The sequence below is a fragment of the Eretmochelys imbricata genome, chromosome 3, assembly GCF_965152235.1.
Source record: "Eretmochelys imbricata isolate rEreImb1 chromosome 3, rEreImb1.hap1, whole genome shotgun sequence".
Classification (NCBI taxonomy): Eukaryota; Metazoa; Chordata; order Testudines; family Cheloniidae; genus Eretmochelys; species Eretmochelys imbricata.
This window is the reverse complement of record NC_135574.1, coordinates 175,081,767-175,107,768: the sequence shown is the minus strand read 5'-3', so window position 1 is coordinate 175,107,768 and position 26,002 is coordinate 175,081,767. Positions and strand designations below refer to the sequence as shown.

Here is a 26,002-nt window from a genome sequence, read left to right as displayed (position 1 = left end):
CACTTAAAAACTACTTGCTTACAAAAATCAGACAAAAACATAAAAGTGTCACAGCATACAATTATTGAAAAATTGATTACTTTCTCATTTTGTCTGTATGAAATTTAGTTTGTACTGACTTTTCTAGTGCTTTTTGTTAGCCTGTTGTAAAACTAGGCAAATATCTAGATGAGTTGATGTACCCTGGAAGACTTCTGCATACCCCTCGGGATACACACCTACCCTAGTTGAGAACCACTGCTTCAGAGGGAATGAACAGAACAGGTAATCATCAAGTGATCCATTCCCTGTCGCCGATTCCCAGCTTCTGGCAAACAGAGGCTAAGGACACTTCAGAGCATGATTTTGCTTCCCTGCCCATCCTGGCTAATAGCCATTGATGGACCTGTCCTCCACGAACTTATCTAGTTCTTTTTTGAAGCCTGTTATAGTCTTGCCCTTCACAACATCCTCTGGCAAAAAGTTCAACAGGTTGACTGTGCGTTGTGTGAAAAAAATACTTCCTTTTGTTCACTTTAAACCTCCTGCCTATTCATTTCATTTGGTGACCCCCTAGTTCTTGTGTTATGAAAAGGAGTAAATAACACTTCCTTATTTATTTTCTCCACACCAGTCATGATTTTATGGACTTCTATGAAATCTCCCCTTAGTCATCTCTTTTCCAAGCTGAAAAGTCCCAGTCTTATTAATCTCTCCTCACATGCAAGCTGTTCTATACACCTAAACATTTTTTTTGCCCTTTTCTGTACCTTTTCCAATTCCAATATAGCTTTTTTGAGATGGGGCGATCAGATCTGCATACAGTATTCAAGATGTGGACATAACATGTATTTATATAGAGGCAACATGATATTTTCTGTCTTGTTATTTATCCCTTTCCTAATGATTCCTAACATTCTGTTCACTTTTTTGACTGCCACTGCACACTGAGTGGATGTTTTCAGAGAACTATCCACAGTGATTCCAAGATCTCTTTCTTGAGTGGTAAGAGTTAATTTAGACCCCATCATTTTATCCATATATAGTTGGGATTATGTTTTCCAATGGGCATTACCGGTACTTTGCATTTATCACATTGAATTTCAATTGCCATTTTGTTGCCCAGTCACCCACTTTTATGAGATACCTTTGTATCTCTTCGCAGTCTGCTTGGATTTAACAATCTTGAGTAGTTTTGTATCATCTGCAAATTTTACCACCTCACTGTTTACTCCCTTTTCCAGATCACTTATCAAAATGTTGAACAGTACTGGTCCCAGTACCGACCCCAGGGGGGCACCACTATCTACCTCTCTCCATTCTGAAAACTAACCATTTATTTCTATCCTTTGTTTCCTATCTTTTAACCAGTTACTGATCCATGATGGGACCTTCCTTCTTATCCCATGACAGCTTACTTTGCTTGAGAGTCTTTGGTGAGGGACTTTGTCAAAGGCTTGCTGAAAATCTAAGTACACTATACCCACTGGACCCCCCTTGTCCACATGCTTGTTGAACCCCTCTCCCCTCCCAAAGAATTCTAGTAGATTGGTGAGGCATGATTTCCCTTTACAAAAACCACGTTGACTCTTCCCAACTCAACTATGTGTTAATTCTGCTCTTTACTATAGTTTCAACCAATTTGTCTGATACTGAAGTAGGCTCTGGAGCCTTTTTTAAAAATTGGCATCACATTAGCTATCCTCTAGTCATGTGGTACAGAGGCTGGGTTAAATGATAGGTTACATACCAAAGTTAGTATTTCTGTAATTTCACATTTAAGTTCCTTCAGAACTCTTGGGTGAATACCATCTGGTCCCGGTAACTTATTACTGTTTAGTTTCTCAATCTGTTCCAAAAGCTCCTCTAAGGACACCTCAATCTGGCACAGTTCCTCAGATTTGTTCTCTAAAAAGAATAGCCGGGAGTGTTCCTGACATCCTCACCACTCTGCCTAGAGGCTCAACTAAAACACCTTGAAACAGAATGATATCTCCTGCACAGCTATTTAAAACTACCCTGACCTTTCCATGTATATTTCCCTGGCTTTAGTTCAAATCCCTCTCATTGCTTCAGGTACATTTGGGGCTGTCCTGTGATGAAATATTATATAACAACAACAACGGGTTTGTCATCTCAAAGATATGTTCATTGTTTTCTGATCCCTTGCCACTTCCCTCACTAAATGTCTCCTAAATTGCTCAAGGTACCTAATCTGTACATTGATCCTAAATTCCCTCTAAGCTAGGCTGTGGAGAGGAAAGATTCCTCTCCCCCAGCCACGGGCCCAACCCAGTCCAGCCACAGCCACTGGAGAGACGCCCCTCCCCTGGCCCCAACTGAGCCCCGTGAGAAAGGTGCCTCTCCTGCCTTAGAGCTGCTGCGGTGTGGGGAGGTACCCCTCCTCCTCCAGCCCAGGTGGTACTGCAGAGAGAGAGAGCTGGGGGGAGTCCTCTCTCCCTGCCATAGCCCTGGGGCAGCCTGTACCCCAAAGCCCTCATCCTCAGCCCCACCCCAGAGCCTGCACCCCCCAGCCAGAGTCCTCACGCTTCCTGCACCCCAACCCTCTGCCCCAGCCCTGAGCCCCTTCCCACACTCCGAACCCCTCGGCCCCACCCCCACCACATGAATTTTGTTTTGTGCACATAACAAAATTCATTCCGCACATGGGTGGGAAAAATTAGAGGGAACACTGCATTGATCTTATAACATAAGGGCAAAATTCATACGAGATGCAAATGGTGGTGTAAATTACTTATAAGTAGGTGTATTTTATACATTGAGGGATAGCAGGAAGTGGTATAGTAGGAAAAACAATTAGCAAGATAGCATAAGAAGGCAGTAAGGTAACATAGGCCCCACTATTTTATTTAACCTTCTTGTTAATTATTCTTATTTAGAAGTCCCAACCAAGGTAGGGATTTCATTGTGCTGGGCAGAGAAAGTCCCTACTAAAAATTTTTCAATTTAAATAGACATGACCAACAAAGGGTAGAAATGATGATGTGTTACTACCCCTTTTACAGGTGGAAAGCTGAGGCACAAAGCAATTAACTAAATTTCCAGAGATCACACAGGAAGTTGGTGGCAGCACCAGAAACCAAACTCAGATTTCCTGAGTCGCTATCCAGACCCTTAATCAGGGATCTTCCTCGCTACAAAAGTTTAGTTGCTTTTCCTGCCATATTCACTCCATTTTAATCCCTCAACAAGTAATTTACACCCTACTTAGCGGCATGCAACTTATACCAGAAGTTACATCACCTCTGAATTTGGCCCTTGAGCATTTAATTCCAAACATATGACTGTAATTTAAGAAAGTTCAATGGATGATGCCTGTTCTTGATAAGGGACAATTTTTGCTCTAGGAAGTGCAGACCCTCCCTAGTTCCATTTGATCCAACCCTTCCCCCCCCCCCACCACAAAGACCTTTCCTGAAGAACCAGCCTTCTGGCTGTGGTAAATATGGCTGTTTCTGGAGCCTGTCAGGGTTTATCTTGTATCAGTCAAAGGGGCTGCCAGAAACAGAGACTGGTGTACTCCTTTCATAGTGCTTCCAGCACTGAGCCAATGTCAGAGCAAAGAACTGAGTTCAGAGTTGAAATTCACAAAATGACATCCTCAGCTTGCAGATCCTCATTTTGACATGGCTCTGGATTGGCTGGTTACATGGTTAATAAACAGTGTTTTTCTATGGGTAATAATGTTTCTAAACAGCAGTATTAAGTTTCCCTGCAAACATCTGTACCTGCTTATATTCCACTTTCAGGTTAGTACATGCCTATGTAAATAGGGTATTCTCTTTTTCTGAATCATTTGTAGAATATATAGCTCTACTATGTAAAAACCTGTGGCAATGTTAAGACAACTTGATAGTAGAAAGGATGTTTTCATAGAAATACCCCTCTGCTTAGTAATGGCAATAACATATCCATCAAATCACTTTAAGAGGAAAATACAATAACTGTAAGAAAAAAAAAGTCTTCAGTTATAACAACAATGTTATCACAGCTGTAGCACTGAAGAGTTCATCAGGGGCTGAACAAAGCTGCCAGAGAGAGGTTCTGCTGTCAGACTAAAAACAGTGATCCAGCAACTTTGGGTTAGCATTTTAAGAGCACGGGTTTAGTTGTCAAAATCAGTGTCAAGTGAGAAAGATGCTGTGTCAAAACCAAACACCAACATTTTCTTAACTGCAGGAACCACACTGACCCACTAGAGCCAGCTGTTGCCTTCAGTGTGACCACAAAAAGAGGATCTCCTCCATGCACAGAGCTCACCTATCCTATGTGGAGGGGTCAGCTGCCTCCACTGACTTTCCCCAGGCGGCACTTGGTTAGAACTGGCTTCAGAGAAGGGTGGGAAGTGGCTGGGTTGGCCACCTGGAGATTCCCTGGGAAAAGCAGCACAGTCCTTGTCCCATGGATCCTCCTTTATGGCAGGGATCCTCATTAAAAGGGGGAATCATAGATTCATAGATACTAAGGTCAGAAGGGACCATTATGATCATCTACTCTGACCTGCTGCACAACGCAGGCCACAGAATTTCACCCACCCACTCCTGCGAAAAACCTCTCACCTATGTCTGAGCTATTGAAGTCCTCAAATCATGGTTTAAAGACTTCAAGGAGCAGAGAATCCTCCAGCAAGTGACCCATGCCCCATGCTACAGAGGAAGGCGAAAAACCTCCAGGGCCTCTTCCAATCTGTCCTGGAGGAAAATTCCTTCCTGACTCCAAATATAGCGATCAGCTAAACCCTGAGCATATGGGCAAGATTCACCAGCCAGATACGACAGAAAATTCTTTCCTGGGTAACTCAGATCCCACTCCATCTAACATCCCATCACAGGCCATTAGGCCTATTTACCATGAATATTTAATTACCAAAAACATGCCATCTCCTCCATAAACTTATCGAGTTTAATCTTAAAGCCAGATAGATCTTTTGCCCCCACTGCTTCCCTTGGAAGGTTATTCCAAAACTTCACTCCTCTGATGGTTAGAAACCTTCATCTAATTTCAAGTCTAAACTTCCTGGTGGCCAGTTTATATCCATTTGTTCTTGTGTCCACATTGGTACTGAGCTTAAATAATTCCTCTCCCGCTCCGGTATTTATCCCTCTGATATATTTATAGAGAGCAATCATATCTCCCCTCAACCTTCTTTTAGTTAGGCTAAACAAGCCAAGCTCCTTGAGTCTCCTTTCATAAGACAAGTTTTCCATTCCTCGGATCATCCTAGTAGCCCTTCTCTGTACCTGTTCCAGTTTGAATTCATCCTTCTTAAACATGGGAGACCAAAACTGCACACAGTATTCCAGGTGAGGTCTCACCAGTGCCTTGTATAATGGTACTAAAACCTCCTTATGCCTACTGGAAATACCTCTCCTGATGCATCCCAAGACCGCATTAGCTTTTTTCACAGCCATATCACATTGGCGGCTCATGGTCATCCTATGATCAACCAATACTCCAAGGTCCTTCTCCTCCTCCGTTACTTCTAATTGATGCATCCCCAGCATATAACTAAAATTCTTGTTATTAATCCCTAAAAGCATGACCTTACACTTCTCACTATTAAATTTCATCCTATTACTATTACTTCAGTTTACAAGGTCATCCAGATCCTTCTGTATGATATCCCTGTCCTTCTCTACATTGGCAATGCCTCCCAGCTTTGTATCATCCGCAAACTTTATTAGCACACTCCCACTTTTTGTGCCGAGGTCAGTAATAAAAAGATTAAATAAGATTGGTCCCAAAACCGATCCTTGAGGAACTCCACTGGTAACCTCCCTCCAGCCTGACAGTTCACCTTTCAGTAGGACCCGCTGTAGTCTCCCCTTTAACCAATTCCTTATCCACCTTTCAATTTGCATATTGATCCCCATCTTTTCCAATTTAACTAATAATTCCCCATGTGACACGGTATCAAACACCTTACTGAAATCTAGGTAAATTAGATCCACTGAGTTTCCTTTGTCTAAAAAATCTGTTACTTTCTCAAAGAAGGAGATCAGGTTGATTTGGCACGATCTACCTTTTGTAAAACCATGTTGTATTTTGTCCCATTTACCATTGACTTCAATGTCTTTAACTACCTCCTCCTTCAAAATTTTTTTCCAAGACTTTGCATACTACAGATGTCAAACTAATAGGCCTATAAGTTACCTGGATCACTTTTTTTCCCTTTCTTAAAAATAGGAACTATGTTAGCAATTCTCCAATCATACGGTACAACCCCTGAGTTTACAGATTCATTAAAAATTCTTGCTAATGAGCTTGCAATTTCATGTGCCAGTTCCTTTAATATTCTTGGATGAAGATTATCTGGGCCCCCCGATTTAGTCCCATTAAGGTTGCAAGGTCCAACTTTACTTGACTTTTAGCCTGTCTCACTTTATCCCTACATGTTCTGACCTCAATAAGGTAGCTTTCCTTGCTGATCCCTCCCAACTTCCACTCCCTGTATGCTTTCTGCTTTTTCTTAATCACCTCTCTGAGATGCTTGGTCATCCAGCTTGGTCTACAACTCCTGCCTATGAATTTTTTCCCCTTTCTTGGGATGCAGGCTTCCGATAGCTTCTGCATCTTTGATTTAAAATAATCCCAGGCCGCCTCTACCTTTAGATCCATAAGTTCTTCAGTCCAATCCACTTCCTTAACTAATTTCCTTAATTTTTGAAAGTCAGTCCTTTTGAAATCAAAAACCCTAGTCGCAGATTTATTTTTGTTAATCCTTCCGTTCAGTTTGAACTGAATTAGCTCATGATCACTTGAACCAAGATTGTCCCCTACAACCATTTCTTCTATGAGGTCCTCACTACTCACCAAAACCAAATCTAAAATGGCATCCCCTCTAGTCAGTTCAGCAACTACTTGATGAAGGAATCCATCAGCTATTGCATCTAGGAAAATCTGAGCCCTATTATTATTACTAGCACTTGTCCTCCAGTCTATATCTGGGAAGTTAAAGTCTCCCATGATCACACAGTTGCCATTAATATTTACTTTATTAAAAACATTAAAAAGGGCTCTATCCATATCCAAATTAGATCCTGACAGTCTATAGCACAACCCAAGCACTGTCCCAGGGGAGGCTCTAATAGTTTTCTTCCCCAATGTAATTTTTGCCCAGACGGACTCTGTCTTATCCATTCCATCGCTTCTTATTTCTTTACATTCTACCTCATCATTGATATACAATGCTACTCCACCACCTTTGCCTTTATTTCGGTCTTTCCTAAACAGCACATACCCTTCAATGCCTGTAGTCCAGTTTCTGTTATCCCTATAATATCTGGTTTCACTTCCTGCACCAGTAGCTCTAGTTCCTCCATTTTGTTACCTAGGCTCCTCGCATTGGTGTACAAACATCTTAATTTTTGCTGTTTGGCCTCACTCACATTCTGTACCCTATTAGGCATGGTCATTCTACAGCCAGTATAACCTATTAGACTGGTATCCACACTGCCGTTCCTCCTTATATACATTCTCCTACCCACGGCTGTATCCTTTCTTACTTTGTTTTCTTCCCTCTCAATGCTAAAATCCGGCATGGAGATTACCTGGACATCTCCCAACCATCTCCCCCAAATTCCTAGTTTAAAGCTCTCTTAATCATTTGTGCCAATCTCCATCCTAGAAGTCTATTTCCTTCCCTATTCAGATGAAGTCCATCCCGAGAGAACTGTCCTCTGTCCATGAATGCCTCCCAGTGGCCATACATCCCAAAACCCTCCTTATAGCACCACTGCCTAAGCCATCTATTGATAGTCATAATTTTGTCACACCTTTGTTGCCCTTCTCTAGGAACAGGCAAAATCCCACTAAAGATTACCTGAGCCTCGATTTCCTTAAGCGTCTTCCCCAGCCTAGCATAGTCTCCCTTAATACTTTCCGGCGAGAGTCTAGCCATATCATTTGTTCCTACATGAAGGATAATTAGGGGATTCTTTCCTGCTCCTTTTAGGATCCTTTTCAACCTCAGAGCAACCAGAACCAGAGGTAATCAGGGGCACAAGGCCTTCGTGCTGACGACCCTCCCTTCCTGGGAATCAGTGGGGTTTAGTGGCAGACTTTACAGTTCATTCCTATAGGGCAGCGGGCAGGGAGAGAGGCAGGAAGGGGCGGCCAGCACATCCCTCGGCCCACGCCGCTTCCCGCAGCCCCCATTGGCCTGGAGCGGTGAACCTTGGCCAGTGGGAGTGGCGATCGGCCGAACCTGCAGACGCTGAAGGTAAATAAACCATCCCGGCTCACCAGCGGATTTCTCTGATGGACCGCGTGCCAAAAGTTGCCGATCCCTGATCCCCTTAGTAAAATCCATGCCATAGTGATCACTAATTTTTTCATTCCAATAAAAGTACTGCCTTAAAAACTCATAGCACAAGATAGTCCTCAGATCCAAATCCTGGAGTCCTTTACTCAGAACTTACCCAAGCAAAGCTTCCATTATCCAAATAAGTTCTGAATTCAAGACGTCACCCTACAATTCTGTGCATCATTTTACTAATCAGAAGACTATTTACAAAGCCTTCTTGCTCCTATTGAATTCAGTGGGAGCAGCAGCAAGCCAGTACTATATGTAGTTATCTCGTGGGCTCCAATAAGTGGAATTATATCCTCTATATGAGACTGACAATGATCAAGAACGCTCCCAGACTACTGCACTGGGCAGCACAGTATGGGGAGGAGGTGACCAGCCCTCTGTGGAAAAAGAAGTGGTTCAGGACTATTTTTAGAAAATCTGGACCAGCACAAGTCCATGGGGCCGGATGCGCTGCATCGGAGGGTACTAAAGGAGTTGGTGGATGTGATTGCAGAGCCATTGGCCATTATCTTTGAAAACTCATGGCGATCGGGGGAGGTCCCAGATGACTGGAAAAAGGCTAATGTAGTACCCACCTTTAAAAAAGGGAAGGAGGAGGATCCGGGGAACAACAGGCCAGTCAGCCTCACCTCAGTCTCTGGAAAAATCATGGAGCAGGTCCTCAAGGAATCAATTCTGAAGCACTCAGAGGAGAGGAAAGTGATCAGGAACAACCAGCATGGATTCACCAAGGGAAAGTCATGCCTGACTAATCTAATTGCCTTCTATGATGAGATAACTGGCTCTGTGGATGAGGGGAAAGCAGTGGACATGTTATTTCTTGATTTTAGCAAAGCTTTTGATACTGTCTCCCACAGTATTCTTGCCAGCAAGTTAAAGAAGTATGGGTTGGATGAATGGACTGTAAGGTGGATAGAAAGCTGGCTAGATCGTCAGGCTCAACGCATAGTGATCAATGGCTCCGTGTCTAGTTGGCAGCTGATATCAAGCGGAGTGCCCCAAGGGTCAGTCCTGGGGCCGGTTTTGTTCAATATCTTCATTAATGATCTGGAGGATGGCGTAGATTGCACCCTCAGCAAGTTTGCAGATGACACTAAACTGGGAGGAGTGGTAGATACGCTGGAGGGTAGAGATAGGATACAGAGGGACCTAGACAAATTAGAGGATTGGGCCAAAAGAAATCTGATGAGGTTCAACAAGGACAAGTGCAGAGTCCTGCACTAAGGATGGATGAATCCCACGCACCGCTACAGACTAGGGACCGAATGGCTAGGCAGCAGTTCTGCGGAAAAGGACCTAGGGGTTACAGTGGACGAGAAGTTGGATATGAGTCAACAGTGTGCCCTTGTTGCTAAGAAGGCTAATGGCATTTTGGGCTGTATAAGTAGGGGCACTGCTAGCAGATCAAGGACGTGATTGTTCCCCTCTATTCGACATTGATGAGGCCTCATCTGGAGCACTGTATCCAGTTTTGGGCCCCACACTACAAGAAGGGTGTGGAAAAATTGGAGACAGTCCAGCAGAGGGCAACAAAAATGATGAGAGGACTGGAACACATGACTTATGAGGAGAGGCTGAGGGAACTGGGATTGTTTAGTCTGCAGAAGAGAAGAATGAGGGGGGATTTGATAGCTGCTTTCAACTACCTGAAAGGGGGTTCCAAAGAGGATGGATCTAGACTGTTTTCAGTGGTTCCAGATGACAGAAGAAGGAGTAATGGTCTCAAGTTGCAGTAGGGGAGGTTTAGGTTGGATATTAGGAAAAAAACTTTTTCACAAGAGGGTGGTGAAGCACTGGAATGCATTACCTAGGGAGGTGGTGGAATATCCTTCCTTTGAGATTTTTAAGGCCTGGCTTGACAAAGCCCTGGCTGGGATAATTTTAGTTGGGGATTGGTCCTGCTTTGAGCAGGGAGTTGGACTAGATGACCTCCTGAGGTCCCTTCTAACCCTGATATTCTATGATTCTATGATTGTACAATAGTAGTATATAAAATCTAACTAGACACAACAACCTCATATACTGTGCCACAGAAAATGCTTTAGAGTGTGAAGCAAGTTGCAGTTAGAATTAAAATTATTGTGATGGCTTAAGTTTGATCTGTAAGCACTAACACATTTTCCATTATTTATAAAGCCAGTCAAATTACTGTATTTTAATGTCACATCAAAGATCTTCAAAGTCACTGTGACAATAAGCAGAGTTGATAATGTCAAGAATTCACTCATACAGAGGGTAATATAATTGTGAATGCACAGGCCTTGGAGATTCACTGATAATAACTGGAGTGTTATAACAAGAGTGATATTTAAAGGATTGGTCTGTGGTTTATCATACAAATGCATTGTTAAATGCAAGTGAAAATGAACTGAGCATTACTCAGAGATTAAGTGCAGTGACTATGCTACCATTTATTGTGGCCATTATGTTCCTCTGGTGAAATAAAATACAGGGAATCTTGTTCCATTACATTTATAAAAGCTCCTTCATAACCACTAACATGTGATCTTCATACTTCTCTATCTTAATACTAAGTAAAGATTTGTTGTGCAAGTGCACAAATGTGTGTTCTAAAGGTAAACTACAGTATATCGACTATTTAAGTGCTATTAAACCCATTCATTTCAAAATTCTCATGACTATCAAGTGATTTTTCCACTGTGTGCACACAAAAAAAATTAATTAATTAAAGGCTCCAAGAACATAAAATTGCAAGGGCTTTATGCTGCAGGAAAATGAGCGTAATAATGCACATTAGTTTTCATGAAATACTGTAGATTATTTCAAGTAGACAGTAGCTGTTTTGTAAATTACAGTGTACTATGTACAAGAAAACCTATTTTAGGGGATTGACAAAAATTGGTTCTTAAAGAAAGTGGTCTCCTAAATAAATGGTGGATACCAGATGTACTAAGTATGTTTGTGGGTACTATTGTACCAGGTTTCCTATGGCAGTAACTTACTTAAGAAAGGTAGCCATTTGTATAAGTATGAGAATAAGTATTGTATGAAGTAGATTTGTTTGCTTGCTTGTATTCCTAGAAACTAAATCTAGAATTATTAGTCTATCTTTTAATTATTTAGAAACTTTGTAATGTTTATTCATTAATTTTGCACTATTTTTCTTCATCTTGCATGCCTCAACATTCAGAAACCATATTCAGCAGCAAATGATGTTCATTTATCTTTAATGCTATGCTTATAATCATATTTGTTTTATCTTTTAACAACAATAATGAAAATATTCATATATTCTAAGGGCTGAACGGACCATAACGATGATCTAGAACAGTGGTTCTCAAACTTTTGTTTTTTGCGGACCACTAGAAAATTGCTGAGGGTCTCGGCGGACCACTTAGTGATCTTTCCAAATTTTGTTTGTACTATTAGCTAACTACTGTAAAGTGTTTCAGATAAAAGTGCTATATAAAAAAATCCATAATAATAATTAAAGTTTTTTTGATCTACAAATAAAAGCACACAACTCATATTTTCATATCGGTAGTCTTTACCTTTCTAATGCAATGGATGTGCCCTCTCTCCCCCACCGCGGCAGCCCCCAAGCTGAGGAGGAGGGCTGTCTCTCCCCAGCAGCCCCAGCCCTGGAGCTGGGGAAAGTCCCCTCTTTCTTTGGCCACCACAGCCCTGCACATCCCAAATTCCCCCCACCCCTTCTTCTCACCCCACTGCCCCCTCCCACCTACCCCCTATTCCCCGCAAGGCCACCACCTCAGCTTACATGTGCATCTTCTCCAGGGTCCAGGCACCTAATTAGTGGAACCACGGCTGTGCAGCTCCACTAATTAGGTGGGTGGCCCTTCATTTTCTTGTGTGCAGCCGCCCAGGCGCGCACCTTAGAGGGAACTGTCCGCGGACCATCTGAATGGAGCTCGGACCACAGTTTGAGAACCTCTGATCAAGACTGACCTCCTGCATAACACAGTCCAAAGATGCTCACCCAATAATTTCTGCATCAAATCTCCTGTCTTCTGTTTGAGAGACTGCATACCTTTTAGAAAGACATTGTGTCCTGACTCAAAACTGCAAGTGATGGAGAATCCACATCCTTAAGTTAGTTGTTCTAATGGTTAATTACAAATTTGTGCCTTATTTCCAATCTTAATTTGTCTATCTTCAGCCTCCAAATATGTTTTCAGACTCAGATAATGGGGTGCTTAAATATTTACAATACATAATGTTCATATTTTATTGGTTGCAAGGAAGTTTCTAACAATTCTGCTAATTTTATTACCACATATACCTTCAGACTGCTAGCTAATGATAATTTAATGCAGTTACTTGAAGTTTGTAGATACTGCTTAATTTTAAAAAATCTCATGTATCTAATTTTATCTTTTCCTTAGACAATACAATTGTATTTTCTAAAATGAGAAGCGACAGTTCAAAATCCATTGTTAAGGAAAAGGCTTTTAAAAGAAATGTCAATTAAGTATGTGCAACTGACATATCCAAATGTATAAAAACACTGTGGTATTCTAGTTTCTGATCCTGCCACATGCTGCACAATAGGAAGAAAAGAACAGGAAAGGAGTCAATGGAAAGCCAATGAAGTCACAGTAGAAGTTGAAGGTGCTGATTAATTTAGAGAGGTGCACAACATTTCACATCATTAGGTACCTAATTCAGACTTTTTATTTTCTGAAAAACAATTATAAAGACCCAGTAGCTAACAGATAGTGAAAAAAAAAAAATGAGTGACTAATTTATATAGCATCTCTCATGAATATCAGTATGCACAGGGATTGAAGCGGATTGTGGCAACTATTCTACACCATCAAAAACCACACAACTTCATTTGGTCAAAATGATCATCTAGTTGTGTTCCTGTCCAACTGGGAGAACAGGCATCCAGCTGCCTTTGGAATCAATAGACTTCAAATTGCTGTTGGAGATGATACATTGAAAGAGTTGAAGAACTATTCATAACATGCAATCGTCATATAATATGAAGGTTGATCATCAAAGCAACAGCCCAACAACAAGAAAGAAAACCCAATACCTACATTGCTCATGTTATTAAAATGAAAGCTTACGGAAATTTAAGTTGACACTCTATCCTTTTTATAAGAAATAATCAATTAAAACGGTTTCCTTTCTATTGATCTTGGAGTCCAAAGACCCACTTCATTCAGCACTTATATTAGCTTCCTAGCATCTATGGATTTGATACACTACTATTGTTTTTTTTTCTAAAGATTTTAAAATTTAGGGACAGATGTCCTTGATGTAATAAAGATTCAGCTCACTAAGCCTTTATTCCGCCACGTGTCTGTGATTATTGCAACTAGTACAATTACACTTTTTAGAAAGGGGAGTTCTTGAAAAGTGCCATAACCATCTTTCCTGCATGTACACTCAGGAAAAATACAATTATAAGCGAGATGTGAATTGACCCTAGTTATCTCAGTGACAAGTGTTGACTTAAAAGCTTAATGATACTGCTCCATTAACAGAACTAACCCAATGTACACGAGCTGGGGATCTGGCCCCAGATTTTTAAGTCATTTAGGTACACTATTTCATATATGGCCCTAATTTTGTAAACTCAACCTAGGGATCATAATTAAAAAGTGCAATTTGGCCTACTTTGTAGATGAATTTGACACGCTTGATGTTGATATTTTCCTTCTTTGAGAATTATTTAACTAATATTAACTTCACATACCAGACTACTTTTACAGATGAGAAACATTTTAATAATTCTGACTTTTTCACATTTTGCTCCTTAATGAGGGACAGAAGGGCACAAGCTCTTGAGCAGTAGATTGTTTTAAAGCTTGCTTTTACTTCTAATATATTTTGTTACACATGGAAATTACTAAGGACTTTTAGAAAAAAAGATTGTATTTTGTTCTGTTTTGGCTATGTATATTCTTAAAGGGTTTGAAGGAAAATGTTAAATTTGAGATTGAAAATGCAAAACTATTAGATCTCTCCTTTGCTTCTAATTGGCTTGCAACATAAATAAATATAGTGTAGAATCAAGATACCGGTCATTATTATTGTTGATATACAGAGCAGAGTATGTTTGCCTACATTTTAGCTGGAATGAAACAAGAAAAAAAAAAAAACATACAGAAACTATCTACTGTCCCCCTTAAAAAACAATACAAACCAAACATTCTGCTTCTGCCCAGATGCCCAAAACTGTTCATAAAGCTGCAATAATGCAATATTAATCTCACAACCACAGCTTAAAATAGAACATATATAAAGTTTTCTGAACTTTTTGGACAATCTTTTGGAGGGAACACCCTAAACATTCCACTAATCAAAGAAAACTGATGACTCCACATAATCATACATACAGGAAGGGTCAAGATCAGGGCACCTCTTTGACTGAAGATCAGACACAAAAATTCAACTAAAGCAACTTTGCTTCGTTAGACAAAACATTTAATGAGCTTCTATAGAATGAAATATTGAATATTTGCTGTGGCATGTAATGTGATGGACAGAGGAGCACAATGGATATTTTATCCCACCTCAAATTCTTTATCAAAACAGCCTAAAAGTTACAAATCTAATTGTTTTAATGTCTAAAACGGCACACACAGTTTGCAAAGGACTGTTTGTGGTACAATTCTTAACAATTGAAAAAATTTCTAGAGCTAAATACAATCAGGCAGGCAAAAGAGCCAAAATCATAATTAAATTTAGGCTAACGTACTAAAAAGTATAATTAAATATGGCTAATTTGGGACACTAGCTGTTATCAGCCAACTGGTCTACTGTACGTCATAAAACAAATACTGTATTCTACAGTGCTATTGGAAAGCAGCATTATACAGTTTCACTCATTTTTCTTTTATACAAAAAGGAAACTTGGCAATTGTGAATAATCTTGCAAGTCTAATAAAAAGTGAATATCATCTCTAAGTGACCAAGCTTTTACTAGCACCAGCTAGTTAAAAAAATTGCTCCAACTAATGTTTAAGCAGCTACTGAACACAGCACAAGACTGACAGATAACAAGACTTATCTCAAGGAAGTAACATAAAAAGCTGCACCTGCATAGTGTACCATATTTTCATTTTGTTTTAATCTACAATGGTATGTCCTGGCTATTGGCATATACTTCATGCCCGACAATATGCCATAAAGTGAAATGCACATACAGAATTTTCTCCCAGCATGTATATATGATGTATAAGCAAGCACACTAATATTTAAAAGAATACCCTGATCACTGCACTTCATTATTAACAGATCTAAATGGAAAGAGCATTTCTGTGTATAGAATTAACTATTTGTTTGCAGTGTTATTATAGCTGTGTTGGTCTCAGGACATTAGGGAGACAAGGTGGGGGATGTAATGTCTTGTATTGGACCAACTTCTATTGATTAAAGAGACAAGCATTCAAGTTGACACAGAGTTCTTCATGTCTGGGAAAAGTATTCAGTGACACAGCTAGATACAAAGTGGAATAGATTGTTTAGCATAAGAAGTTAACATGTTGTAAGAGACCATTCAAGGTGAAATCTGCAGTTAACACCTCTCCAGTCATAGGCAGGACACAGGCAGGTTAGTGGGTTATAGATTGTTGTAATAAGCCATAAATCCAGTGTCTTTATTAAATCCATGATTTTTAGTGTCTAACAGATTTATTAATTTAAGCTCTCAGGCTCATCCTTTGAAGGTTGTACAGGTTTCCTTTGAGAATAAGGACTGAGAGGTCAGACATAGAGTGAGCATTTTGTGAAAAATGTTCACCCACAGGTGATATGGTGTTTTTGTCTTTTCTATTTGTGTTCATTCTAGAGCATAATAATTGTCTTGATTCACCCACACAGTTGTTACTGGGACATTTAGTGCAGTGGATGAGGTATATCACATGTTTTAAGTGACAAGTGTAAGACCTATGGATCTTGAAAGGTATGTTGTGAGGCATGCTGATCATCATACCAGTGGGATATGTCTACTGGTTTTGCATCTGTTAGGGCAGGGTCCTTTGTCCTCTTATTGCAGAGGTGTTAATTACTCACTTTACCTGGAATGGGTCTCTTACAACAGTAGTCCTCAACCGGCGGGGGGGGGGGGGGGGCAAATGTACCCCTGGGGGTATTCAGAGGTCTTCCAGGGGGTACCATCATCAACTCATCTAGATATTTGCTTAGTTTTACAACAGGCTTCATAAAAAGCACTAGCAAAGTCAGTACAAACTAAAATTTCATATGCACAATAACTTGTTTATACTGCTCTATATACTGTACATTGAAATGCAAGTACAATATTTATATTCCAATTGATTTATTTTACAATTATATGGTAAAATATGAGAAAGCAAGCAATTTTTCAGTAATAGTGTATTGTGTGACATTTGTGTATTTTTATGTCTGATTTTGTAAGTAAGTAGTTTTTAAGTGAGGTGTAACCTGCAGGTACGCAAGACAAATCAGACTCCTGAAAGAGGTACAGTAGTCTAGAAAGGTTGAGAGCCACTGTCTTACAACATGTTAACTCTCATGATAAACAAATCTGCTCCACCTTGTATTTAGCTGTGACACTTGGGTGTGTCTACACTGCAATAAAACACTTGTGGCATGCCTGTGTCAGTCAACACAGGCTCATGGGGCTATAAAACTGCAGCCAGTGTAGATGTTCGGGCTTGGGCTGGTGCGCAGGATCTGGGACCCAGCAAGTTGGGAGGGTGCCAGAGCCCAGCATCCAGCCTGAGCCCAAACACTTACATCACAGTTTTGTAACCCCTCAGCCCAAGCCCTGTGAACCTGAGCCAGCTGACACAGACCAGCGGCAGTATTTTACTGCAGTGTAGACATACCTTCTGAGTACCTTTCCCAGACTTGAAGAAAAGTTCAGTATAAGCTCGAAACCTTGTCTCTTTCTCCAACAGAAATTGATCCAGTAAAAAAATATTACCTCACCCACCTTTTCATTACAGAATTTACTGTATTTAAAATAATCTGCCTTTATTACTGTGCCTCATTGTCCATCAGTACCTTTACCTGATTTCACAGCTTGAGAGGGGTCAAATGAACCAAAATGAAATAGGGTTTTTTCTCTGCAAGGCTATTTTTTCAGGTGATGTAGCAAGATGCACAATGTAAAGAAAGCGATTATAATGCGTTTCAGCCTAGACTTGAGCATTGTAGTTCAACCACAACATTTGGAAAAAACTACAAGTGAGTGAGAAAGTACAGTTCTATGCTCACATTTGAAATATGAATTGCAATTCATTACACAACTTCCTTTCACTCTTTGCAAATCAGACTATTATGCTGGTAACAAACAGCCCAATCCTTCAGTGCTTACTCATACAAGTGCTATAATTCCATTGACTTTAATGGGACTACCTACATCAGTAAGAACTGCTTCCAGGAATAAAGGTTGTTGAGGATCTGGCTCTACAGAACCCGGGTTTCAAAGGCAATGCTCCAGTACTTTCCCCCGTCTCTGTATAGCTTGTAAAACTCTTAAAGGAAGGAAAATAAAATTTTGTTCACTGGAAGTTTATAATTATTTGTAGGTAGGTCAATTTTTTGCATTTAGTGAAAGTTCTTAAAAACACAGTTAAAGAATTCATAGTGCACAACAGCCCTTGTTTTGAAAGTTATACACTGGAATTTCCAGATGTGAGAATGCTGCATCATAAAATTAGATGTGCTATAGAAAGCAAGAGGAGATTCATTATTTAGATTTATGGCAAGGTCCCTAAATATGAAGGATACCATAATAACAGAATTCCAGTACTGAAGCCTTCCATAGTATCCAAACAGGGTAAATATGTGATAACTGCGGATAAGAACAGGTTAGTAGAAAATGCAATGTTATTTGACAAACAGGAAATCAAAATGAGGTAGTCCACTCAAAGATGCCAGATTTTAGCATTCATCCTGTGAGTGGGTTTGAATTTTGACAGAAACAGTGTTTGTGAAGTCAAAAGTATGTATAACTTGGCAGAAACCACAACAATTTTAGTAGTCTCACAAATGTCAACAAATGACCACATTCTGCACAGTTATCAGGGTGAAATCCATTCAACCTGTAAAAAGTCCAAATATTTGGGCTGTATGTGAGTGGAATGAATAGTGGCTGGGGAACTGAAACCCACCTCTTCTAATTGGATGTGGGTGCCACTGAAGTCTATGGGACTTGGTTTCTGACAATTGGATTAGTTCTTTTGTGAGTAAGGATTTGCAGGCTACTATTGATGGTAAAGTTCTTAGGACCCTATCCTCCTCTGATTAAAGAAAAATTCTCATTGACCTCAGTTGTGCAGAATCAATCCCTTAAGGGAGAGGTCAATGGGAGTTGAAGGCACAAAGTATCTCATGAGAGTTTCTTGGCACTTAGCAGTATCAAGCTTTAAATATTAATAGAAAGAATTCAGTTATCTAGCCATAGTTGAATAGGGATATTTAAGTATCAGATGTTTGGTCTTTTGGTCAGTTTTTTCACATCCTGTCCCCCTCCCCCTCTAGCATCACGCAGCATCTAAAAATTTGCACGGCTTATTAAAAAAAAATGTCTGACTTAATGAAACTATACTAAACAATCACTAAGAGACTTTTCTGCAGACATTGTGGGGGAGGGAATCATGAAATAATCACACAAAAGTATACTTAAAATTCACTACTACCAGTGACACATGCATATTTCTCATAGTCTAAATTGTTCATTTTCTCAAGTTGAAAAATCTCTGGTAGTTCTTTTTCCAGCAATCTGTGTTCTGAATGAATTTATCAGGAAACACCAAACAAGCATCATCAATGTTCACTTTGAGCAAAAGAACAGTTTTGACAGTGTTTGCATTCATTCGCTTTACTCCAAAGACTGTTCCACGCTAAATCCTATGTTCCTGATAAAAACAGACCAAAATCTACTTGGTCCTGCAATGTGTCTTGAAGAAAAAAACTGTAATTATAAAAAAAATTATAACCAAAATCAATCATGATTAAATATAACCCAAAGACATTTCAAATATCTGAAAAGAAGTTTTCAGAACACTGAAATATCAGATGAAAATAAAACTGTATGATGATTTTGCTTATGGCCATGTTTGGAATATGAAGATTAAATGTACGCTATATTGATTACTCTTAATTTATATTATCTTGCAAGCAAAATGTATTTTATTCTTTCAATGATTTCTTAAAATATATTAATATTCTAAGAAATATTTACTTTTTGTTTAAGAACACAAATACCAACAAGAAGTTTTCCACTGGCTAATTTAAAGTAATAGATCTATTCATTTTCCACCAAAGTGGGTGGTAGAAGACTCAGACCAGATTTTTATTTTTTTTGGGAAACATGCATATTACATCTACTAATGAGAGTGTGACAACATGACAATTCTACATAAAATGTTACTCAGATCTCTTTGACTTGAACTGAAATATAACTCCCATGTGGGAATCTGAGGATGATCTTTGATTTAAATGGAGCACAAAATGTCCTGGATTATCCTTCATGGACGGTGGCAGAACTGTTCCTCAAGGCTTATGATTCAAGACTTGCCTGGAAGTCCTACAAAACAGATTTTTATTGCCATCACCACGTTTTCTCCATGAAATGGATTGATAAATTGTGATATTAAGTGAGCCACATTAAGTTTCCAGCTGTATATCCAGCTAGAAATCAAGCTAATAATACTGTAGCAACAAATGAACTAAAGGCAATAAATCATTCATATAAAAGTAACAAATGAAAATAAAATATATTAAGTTTCAATTGGCTATGCAGAATATTCCTGTACATACATACATTCATACACACACACACACACCTGCAAGAATACTGAACTAGACACATGACCTTTCATCTCATCTCACCTCTATTACACCCCTTAGAATTAGCTAAGTATTATTACCCTACTTCTGAGATATGGAAATTGGCACAAGAATGTCAAGTGATTTACTTAAGATCACACTTGAGTCAGTGGCACAGCCAGTAAATTAGAACCCAGATCTCCTAAATTTCAGTTTTCTGCTGTATCTAAAGTATATTCTTAGGCACTTTAGAGAGAGAAAAGCAGAAAGTGCAGTAGCCCTCTACCACCAGTAGTGCACTGGTTTCATCTTCTGGCCCTGAGCCTTAAACCTGCACCATCTGTGGCAAGACCTGCCCCTTGAGAACTGAACTTTTTAGCCACTCTCAATGCTGCAGCATGACACATAGTAACTGAACTGCTTTGGCAATTACACCATTGTCTCGAGACAGTTGTCATCTATGGGTATGTCTACACTGCAAAACACCCAGCTGAGCCCAAACATCTACATTGCAATATTACAGCCCCGTCACAGGCTATTGCAGTGTAGTCATACTCTAAGATCCGCTTAGTTTCAAAGTTATCTGTGTACTAGACTGTGCTCATTCCCTTATAGTTATAGGTGATTAAGAGTGATTTTTTTTGTTAAAAACTGTGATATAACTATCTTTCATTAAAATTGTGAATTTTCAGTCTGAACATTATTTCAGCCCTTTATTAAACATACTACATATTTTTACAAACACACCTTACTGTAGCATAATCTTTTTCACTCTTCCCTTCAAAACGGAATTATGAGGGTACATAATATTATCCATACTTCATTCTTTGCACAGAATGTTAACTAATATGTCGAACAAATGTGCAGTTAAGATAAAGTATATAGCCCTAATAAATTAATATCCGATATGCTGATGGTTCTAAAAATACAATTTAAAGTTATCCTGTGCAATAATTTTCAAACTGCTCATAGTGTAGCTTAGTCAATGATCTGGAGCAAGTGCACACATTAAAATGAAATATTAAATACAATTTTAGAAGCTTAGTATATCAGTAAATGAAACAACTATATATGAACAATGGCAAGATAAGGTATTTCCTTCATAAATTACAGCTTTTATTTACATATTTCTGTATTCAATGACAAAAGTCAATCTTGCAAACACTGATAGCATAAAATAGCTTGAATATCTCAACACATAAGTCAATCCTGCAATTTTTAATCACTTAGATAGTCTTTACTCATGCAAGTACTCTCATTGATTTCACGAGTTAAATTTCTGCCAGTTTTGCACTATAGTTCCTGATTTCTTTCCACCTGTAACATGTGTAATACAGAGCACCAAACAATTTGTATTAAGATTCAGTAGGGAATTGTTCTCAGTGGTAATTACAGAGTTTGAATATCTGGATTTCTGTTTTCCTTGGACATATTACTATGATATAATTAAATCCCTACTTTACACCTTCTTGCAACAAAAAATATTTAATAAGAGTAAGATAGAAACACCTAGCCAATAACTTGCCCAGCACATTCCCAGAGCCCTCAACTCTAAGTGAAATGATTGGTAGTTAAAACACTCCATGCCTCTCAAGTCCTATATTAAATTCTCGTATTTCTTCAGATCCCCAAAATTATGAGGCCACCTACACAGTACACCCTCAGTACATCATATGTTGAGATTTATCAGCAATATAAAATTAATAAATTTTTACATAACATGTAAACCTATACCCATGTAATTGTAATTATGAAGCATGTTTTGTTAAAATTCCTTCCTTCTAAAACACCATCTTCAACTGAAAAAATAAATTAACTAATTGACATTAGAGATAATAAATCTTGTTGTAAATTGCATTAGCTTAATCCCTGAAAACTAATGAACTAAATAACCCTGAATTGGAGAACAAGACTGAAGAACTAGTATTTGTTGTTGACTATGATCTTCATATGTGCATGACTTTAGTTGCAAAATTACCAGCTATGGGTGTAGTTATGTATTTTTAATTATATTGTACTCTCTTCTTTGTATGAGGAAGATTGATACCCACCAGAAAGGTGGGTACTTTCCCACTTTGCGGATGATAGGGTTTTTTTTTTCAAGAGAGTAGGATGGAGCAAGAAAGTGGGAGTAAATGGAATGGGGGGGAAGAAAGGATGAGACCTTAGCTCAGGGGTGGGTGAGCGTTTTAAGCTGGCCCCCTAGCTCCCAGCGGTGTCTGGGGCTTGGCCGGGGGCCACAGCACACGGCTCATCACGCTCCAGCACTGCAGCCGGGACTCTGGGTTGGGGGCCGCATCACGCAGTTTGGCCCTGCTCCGGTGTGCCTGCCGGGGGCCGCACCATGAGGCTCCTGGAAGCCGGGCATGGCCCCACTCTGGCTCCTATGTGCTCCAACGGCCCCCTCCAGCGCTCTAATCGGAGCTGCAGGGGCGATGTCTGCAGATGGGGCAACGCGCAGAGTCATCTGACCGGGCCTCCATGTAGGAGCCGGAGAAGGTCGTGCCACTGCTTCCAGGAGCCTCAAGCGCTGCTCGGAGACTGCACCCCAAGCGTCCCCCCATGCCCCAACCCTCTGCCCAAGCCCTGATCCCACTCTCCAAACCCCTTGATCCCAGCCCAGAACACCCTCCTGCACCCCAAACCTCTCATTCCCAGCCCCACCCTAGAGCCCACACCCCCAACCAGAGCCCTCATCCTCTCCCACACCCCAACCCCAAATGTGTGAGCATTCATGGCCCGCCATACAATTTCTGTTCCCCAGTGTGGCCCTCAGGCCAAAAAGGTTTGCCCACCCCTGCCTTAGCCTCTGGGTGTCACAGACCTCTCCGATTCAGCCAATCAGAAAACAGAGAGCTGAACATTTCCCAGTGCAGCTAATTAGAGCGCCGCTACCAGGATATTCACTTTCACTGCAACCAAAGTGCAGACCCTCCACAAGAAAGAAACAACTCCCTCGAGCAGCAGCTGCGGAGGCGATCCGCTCAGTCACCGTTCCAGTCAACGCTTGGGCTGAATGCTGCTCAGTTACACGGGACTTAATCCAGATTTCCTCTGCCCCCTTAAGGGACATGAGTCCGGATTCACAACCGGTGTAACTGAGAGCAGCCGAGCCGACGGCCCCTTGTCTCCCTACTGGCCCCCGCGCTCGCCGAAAGTCCCACTGGGAAAATAACACAGGGTACTTATCTACTGAGACCCCAGCCCGGTTCCTATAAACCATGGGGATGGATTAATGCGGAACCTACACTTAGCTTTATATCCCTAAAACCGCACTGGGGAACCCAGGTGGAAAACGGGGGTATATTGCTAACGTGCTCTCCTGGGGAAGCGGTGGAGTATCTCGGACATGTTTCCCTGTAGCTCCCATGGACGCATGGAAGTAAAGGCTGGATCCTCACGACTGCATATGTTACGTTTCCCTATAATGTATATGACATCACGAGGAGCTTTTGAAACCACCTACTTCTGAGATCACGTTTACTGGGAAAGCGTTCATCCTGGTAAATCCCTTCTGTCCTATTCAGTGCAACCAACTCAACCCACCTGCTAGGTGGTTTTTTCATCCTTCACCGCCCGTGGGGAATTAACCTTTTGTAACCTGCCGCACCAACACATCTTGGACTCGAGTTAATTTTGCCAGAGCGGCTACAGACGGAGACAGGAAGGAGCAGGGCTGCGACCACCCTCCCCATTTGGTGTAAACTGTTTGTTTTGCTGTGAGCGGTTTGGGGAGGAAGGTGATCTTTGCTGCCCTGCTGAAACGACCTCTCCCCTCGCGGCTGCGGCGATCAACCAAGACAATTAACTGTCAAGAAACATTTTTCCTGCCGCGACCCCTCTCAGGGCCCGATCCCGCGCCCCCGCAGTCAATGGGAGTAGTACCCGGAACTCCCAACTATTGGCTGCTGGATCCCTAGAGCTCCAGCTTGGGCAGTTTTGGAAGCAGCGGCGGGCAGCTCTCGCCTGAAAGCATCCCGAGTCCCCGCTGGGGAGCCGCCGCCCCAGGACCTGGAGCGAACGCAGCAGCCTCCGGCTTGCGGAAGAAACAGAAGTCACCCCGGCCGCGGCAACTACCGGACCCTCCAGCAGGGCGACTAGACCACGGTCCTGTCCGTGGGAGCGTCGTAACTTAGGAGAGTCCCAAACACCTTGCCTCTCCCCGGGCAGCACCGCTGCAGTTACACGGCTCCCATTTTCATTGCACATCCCACCTCCGAGCCTATCCGACCCCCCCCCCGGCCGCTTACCTTTTCTTTTCCTTGTCAGCAGTCATCATTGAGGCTGATGCCCTTTGTGCCGCTAAAACCAACTCGGCTCGCCAACAAGGGCTCCTCAGTCACGGCTGTGAGTGTCCTGCTTGCCGATCCCACCCCCCAAATCAAAAACACACCCGGCAGGCTAGAGATCCCAGGCTTGGAGGGAGGAAGCCGGGTGTCGGGAAGGCCGGGGAATTGCTCGCTCGCTCGCTCGCAGCTGACAGCAACGCTGGTGCACTAGTTGTCCTCTAGGAAAAGGCTGAAGCAATCCTGGCCAGGTCGCCCCTGAGCTGACCATACAGTCTCAGGACACTGCCGAGGATTGTACAGCCCGCCCAGGGGGGAAGGGAGAGACCGGGTTCCCCCTGGAATCTGAAGCCCTGCCAGAAGAAAGTTCTCACTTTAAAACTTCAGGCTTCCCTGGGCTCCCGGGGGGCAGGTTCAGCCTCTTTAGCCCCGTCTCCCGCTCCAGCTGGAGCTGTCGCAGCTCGTGCTCCAATAGGGACGGGAGCTGGCTGAGCCCTCCTCCTCCCTCTGCCCCCTCCCACCGCGTCCACCCGGGCTCCAGCAGGACTTGCTGAGATGAGGTCAACGCCGCGAGAGGCGGCGGAGCGGCCGAGCGAGCGAGCGAGGGAGGGTGGCAGGGCCAGCCAGGAGAGCGCAAGGGGACGCGGGGGACGAGGTGGCGCCTGCCGGAGCCCCAGCCCCAGCGCTGCATGGCGGGGCATTTGCCCGGAGGGCTGAGGGAAGCTGGAGTCTTTCCTGCTGCTGCTGCGCTGCACGACACCCAGCCAGCCCCCTGCCAGCGCCTCGGGGGAAGGGCAGCCTGCGGGGGAGGGGGGCAGCGATTGCTTGGCAGGGGGCAATTCCCTCCCCGCGGCAGCGCCTGCTCCCGGCCCGGGGGACGGATTTCCCTCCTCCGCGCGGTGCCTGAGCACTTGCTACATCGAGCTGGATGCTTCGCTGACCTCGCCCCGCAGCTGGGCGGCCGCGGAGGCGCAGGGGCCTGCGCTGCTGCCCCGGGCACGCCGAGCCCTTTCCCAGCCAGAGCAGCGGAGGGAGACGGGGGCGAGCTGGCCGCGAATGGCCGCAGGGGAAGGTGGCGCGGAGCACCTGTCAGGTCAGGCAGAAACGTGACTGGGGCTGCAGACACGGGCTTGTGGATGACTTCTGTCCCTCCCCCTTACACCAAGTTTTTTGGTGTTGGGTTTTTGGGGTTTTTTTTGGTTTGGTTTGGTTTGGTTTTTTTGCGTGGGGAGATTGTATTTTATACGAATTGGTTTTCTGTCCTGGATGCACCTGGTCTGGCGGTGTTATTGTTCAGACGCGACCAATCAAGCTACAATCATCATGCTTGTACCTTCTTAATGTATGCAGATGAGGCCTCCCCTTTCCCTGCGCTTTCAGCTGGCCGGGGCTGCTGCTCCGACTAGGAGCGTCACAGAGGCGATGCCTCTAATTAATTAAGAAATAGCTATTTTGGCAACGATTCACAAAGGCATCGAGTGGAAGTTAGGAGCCTCCATACCGTTGTAGATTTAGGCCTTTGGTATTAAGGTTAAGACATTCAGAGACTATGGTGATGGGGTCAAAGAGACGTGATTGCTTGCTTTAGCCTGAAGTGTGCTTGGTAAAGTGAAATCCTGTTTTCACTACAGCCCACACAACTTGAAAT

The 26,002-nt window shown here is 42.1% G+C and overlaps 1 protein-coding gene across 1 annotated transcript in view; it reads right to left on the bottom strand.

Moving 5' to 3' along the window:
* EPAS1 (endothelial PAS domain protein 1) overlaps nucleotides 1-24,791 on the bottom strand; it is a 148,486-nt gene extending 123,695 nt beyond the window's left edge. The window contains exon 1 of the mRNA XM_077813866.1: nucleotides 24,319-24,791. Coding sequence (XP_077669992.1) covers nucleotides 24,319-24,347 — 29 coding nt within the window. The 5' untranslated portion in view covers nucleotides 24,348-24,791. The remainder of the gene's footprint in view (nucleotides 1-24,318) is intronic.
* Between the last annotated feature and the right edge of the window lie 1,211 nt (nucleotides 24,792-26,002).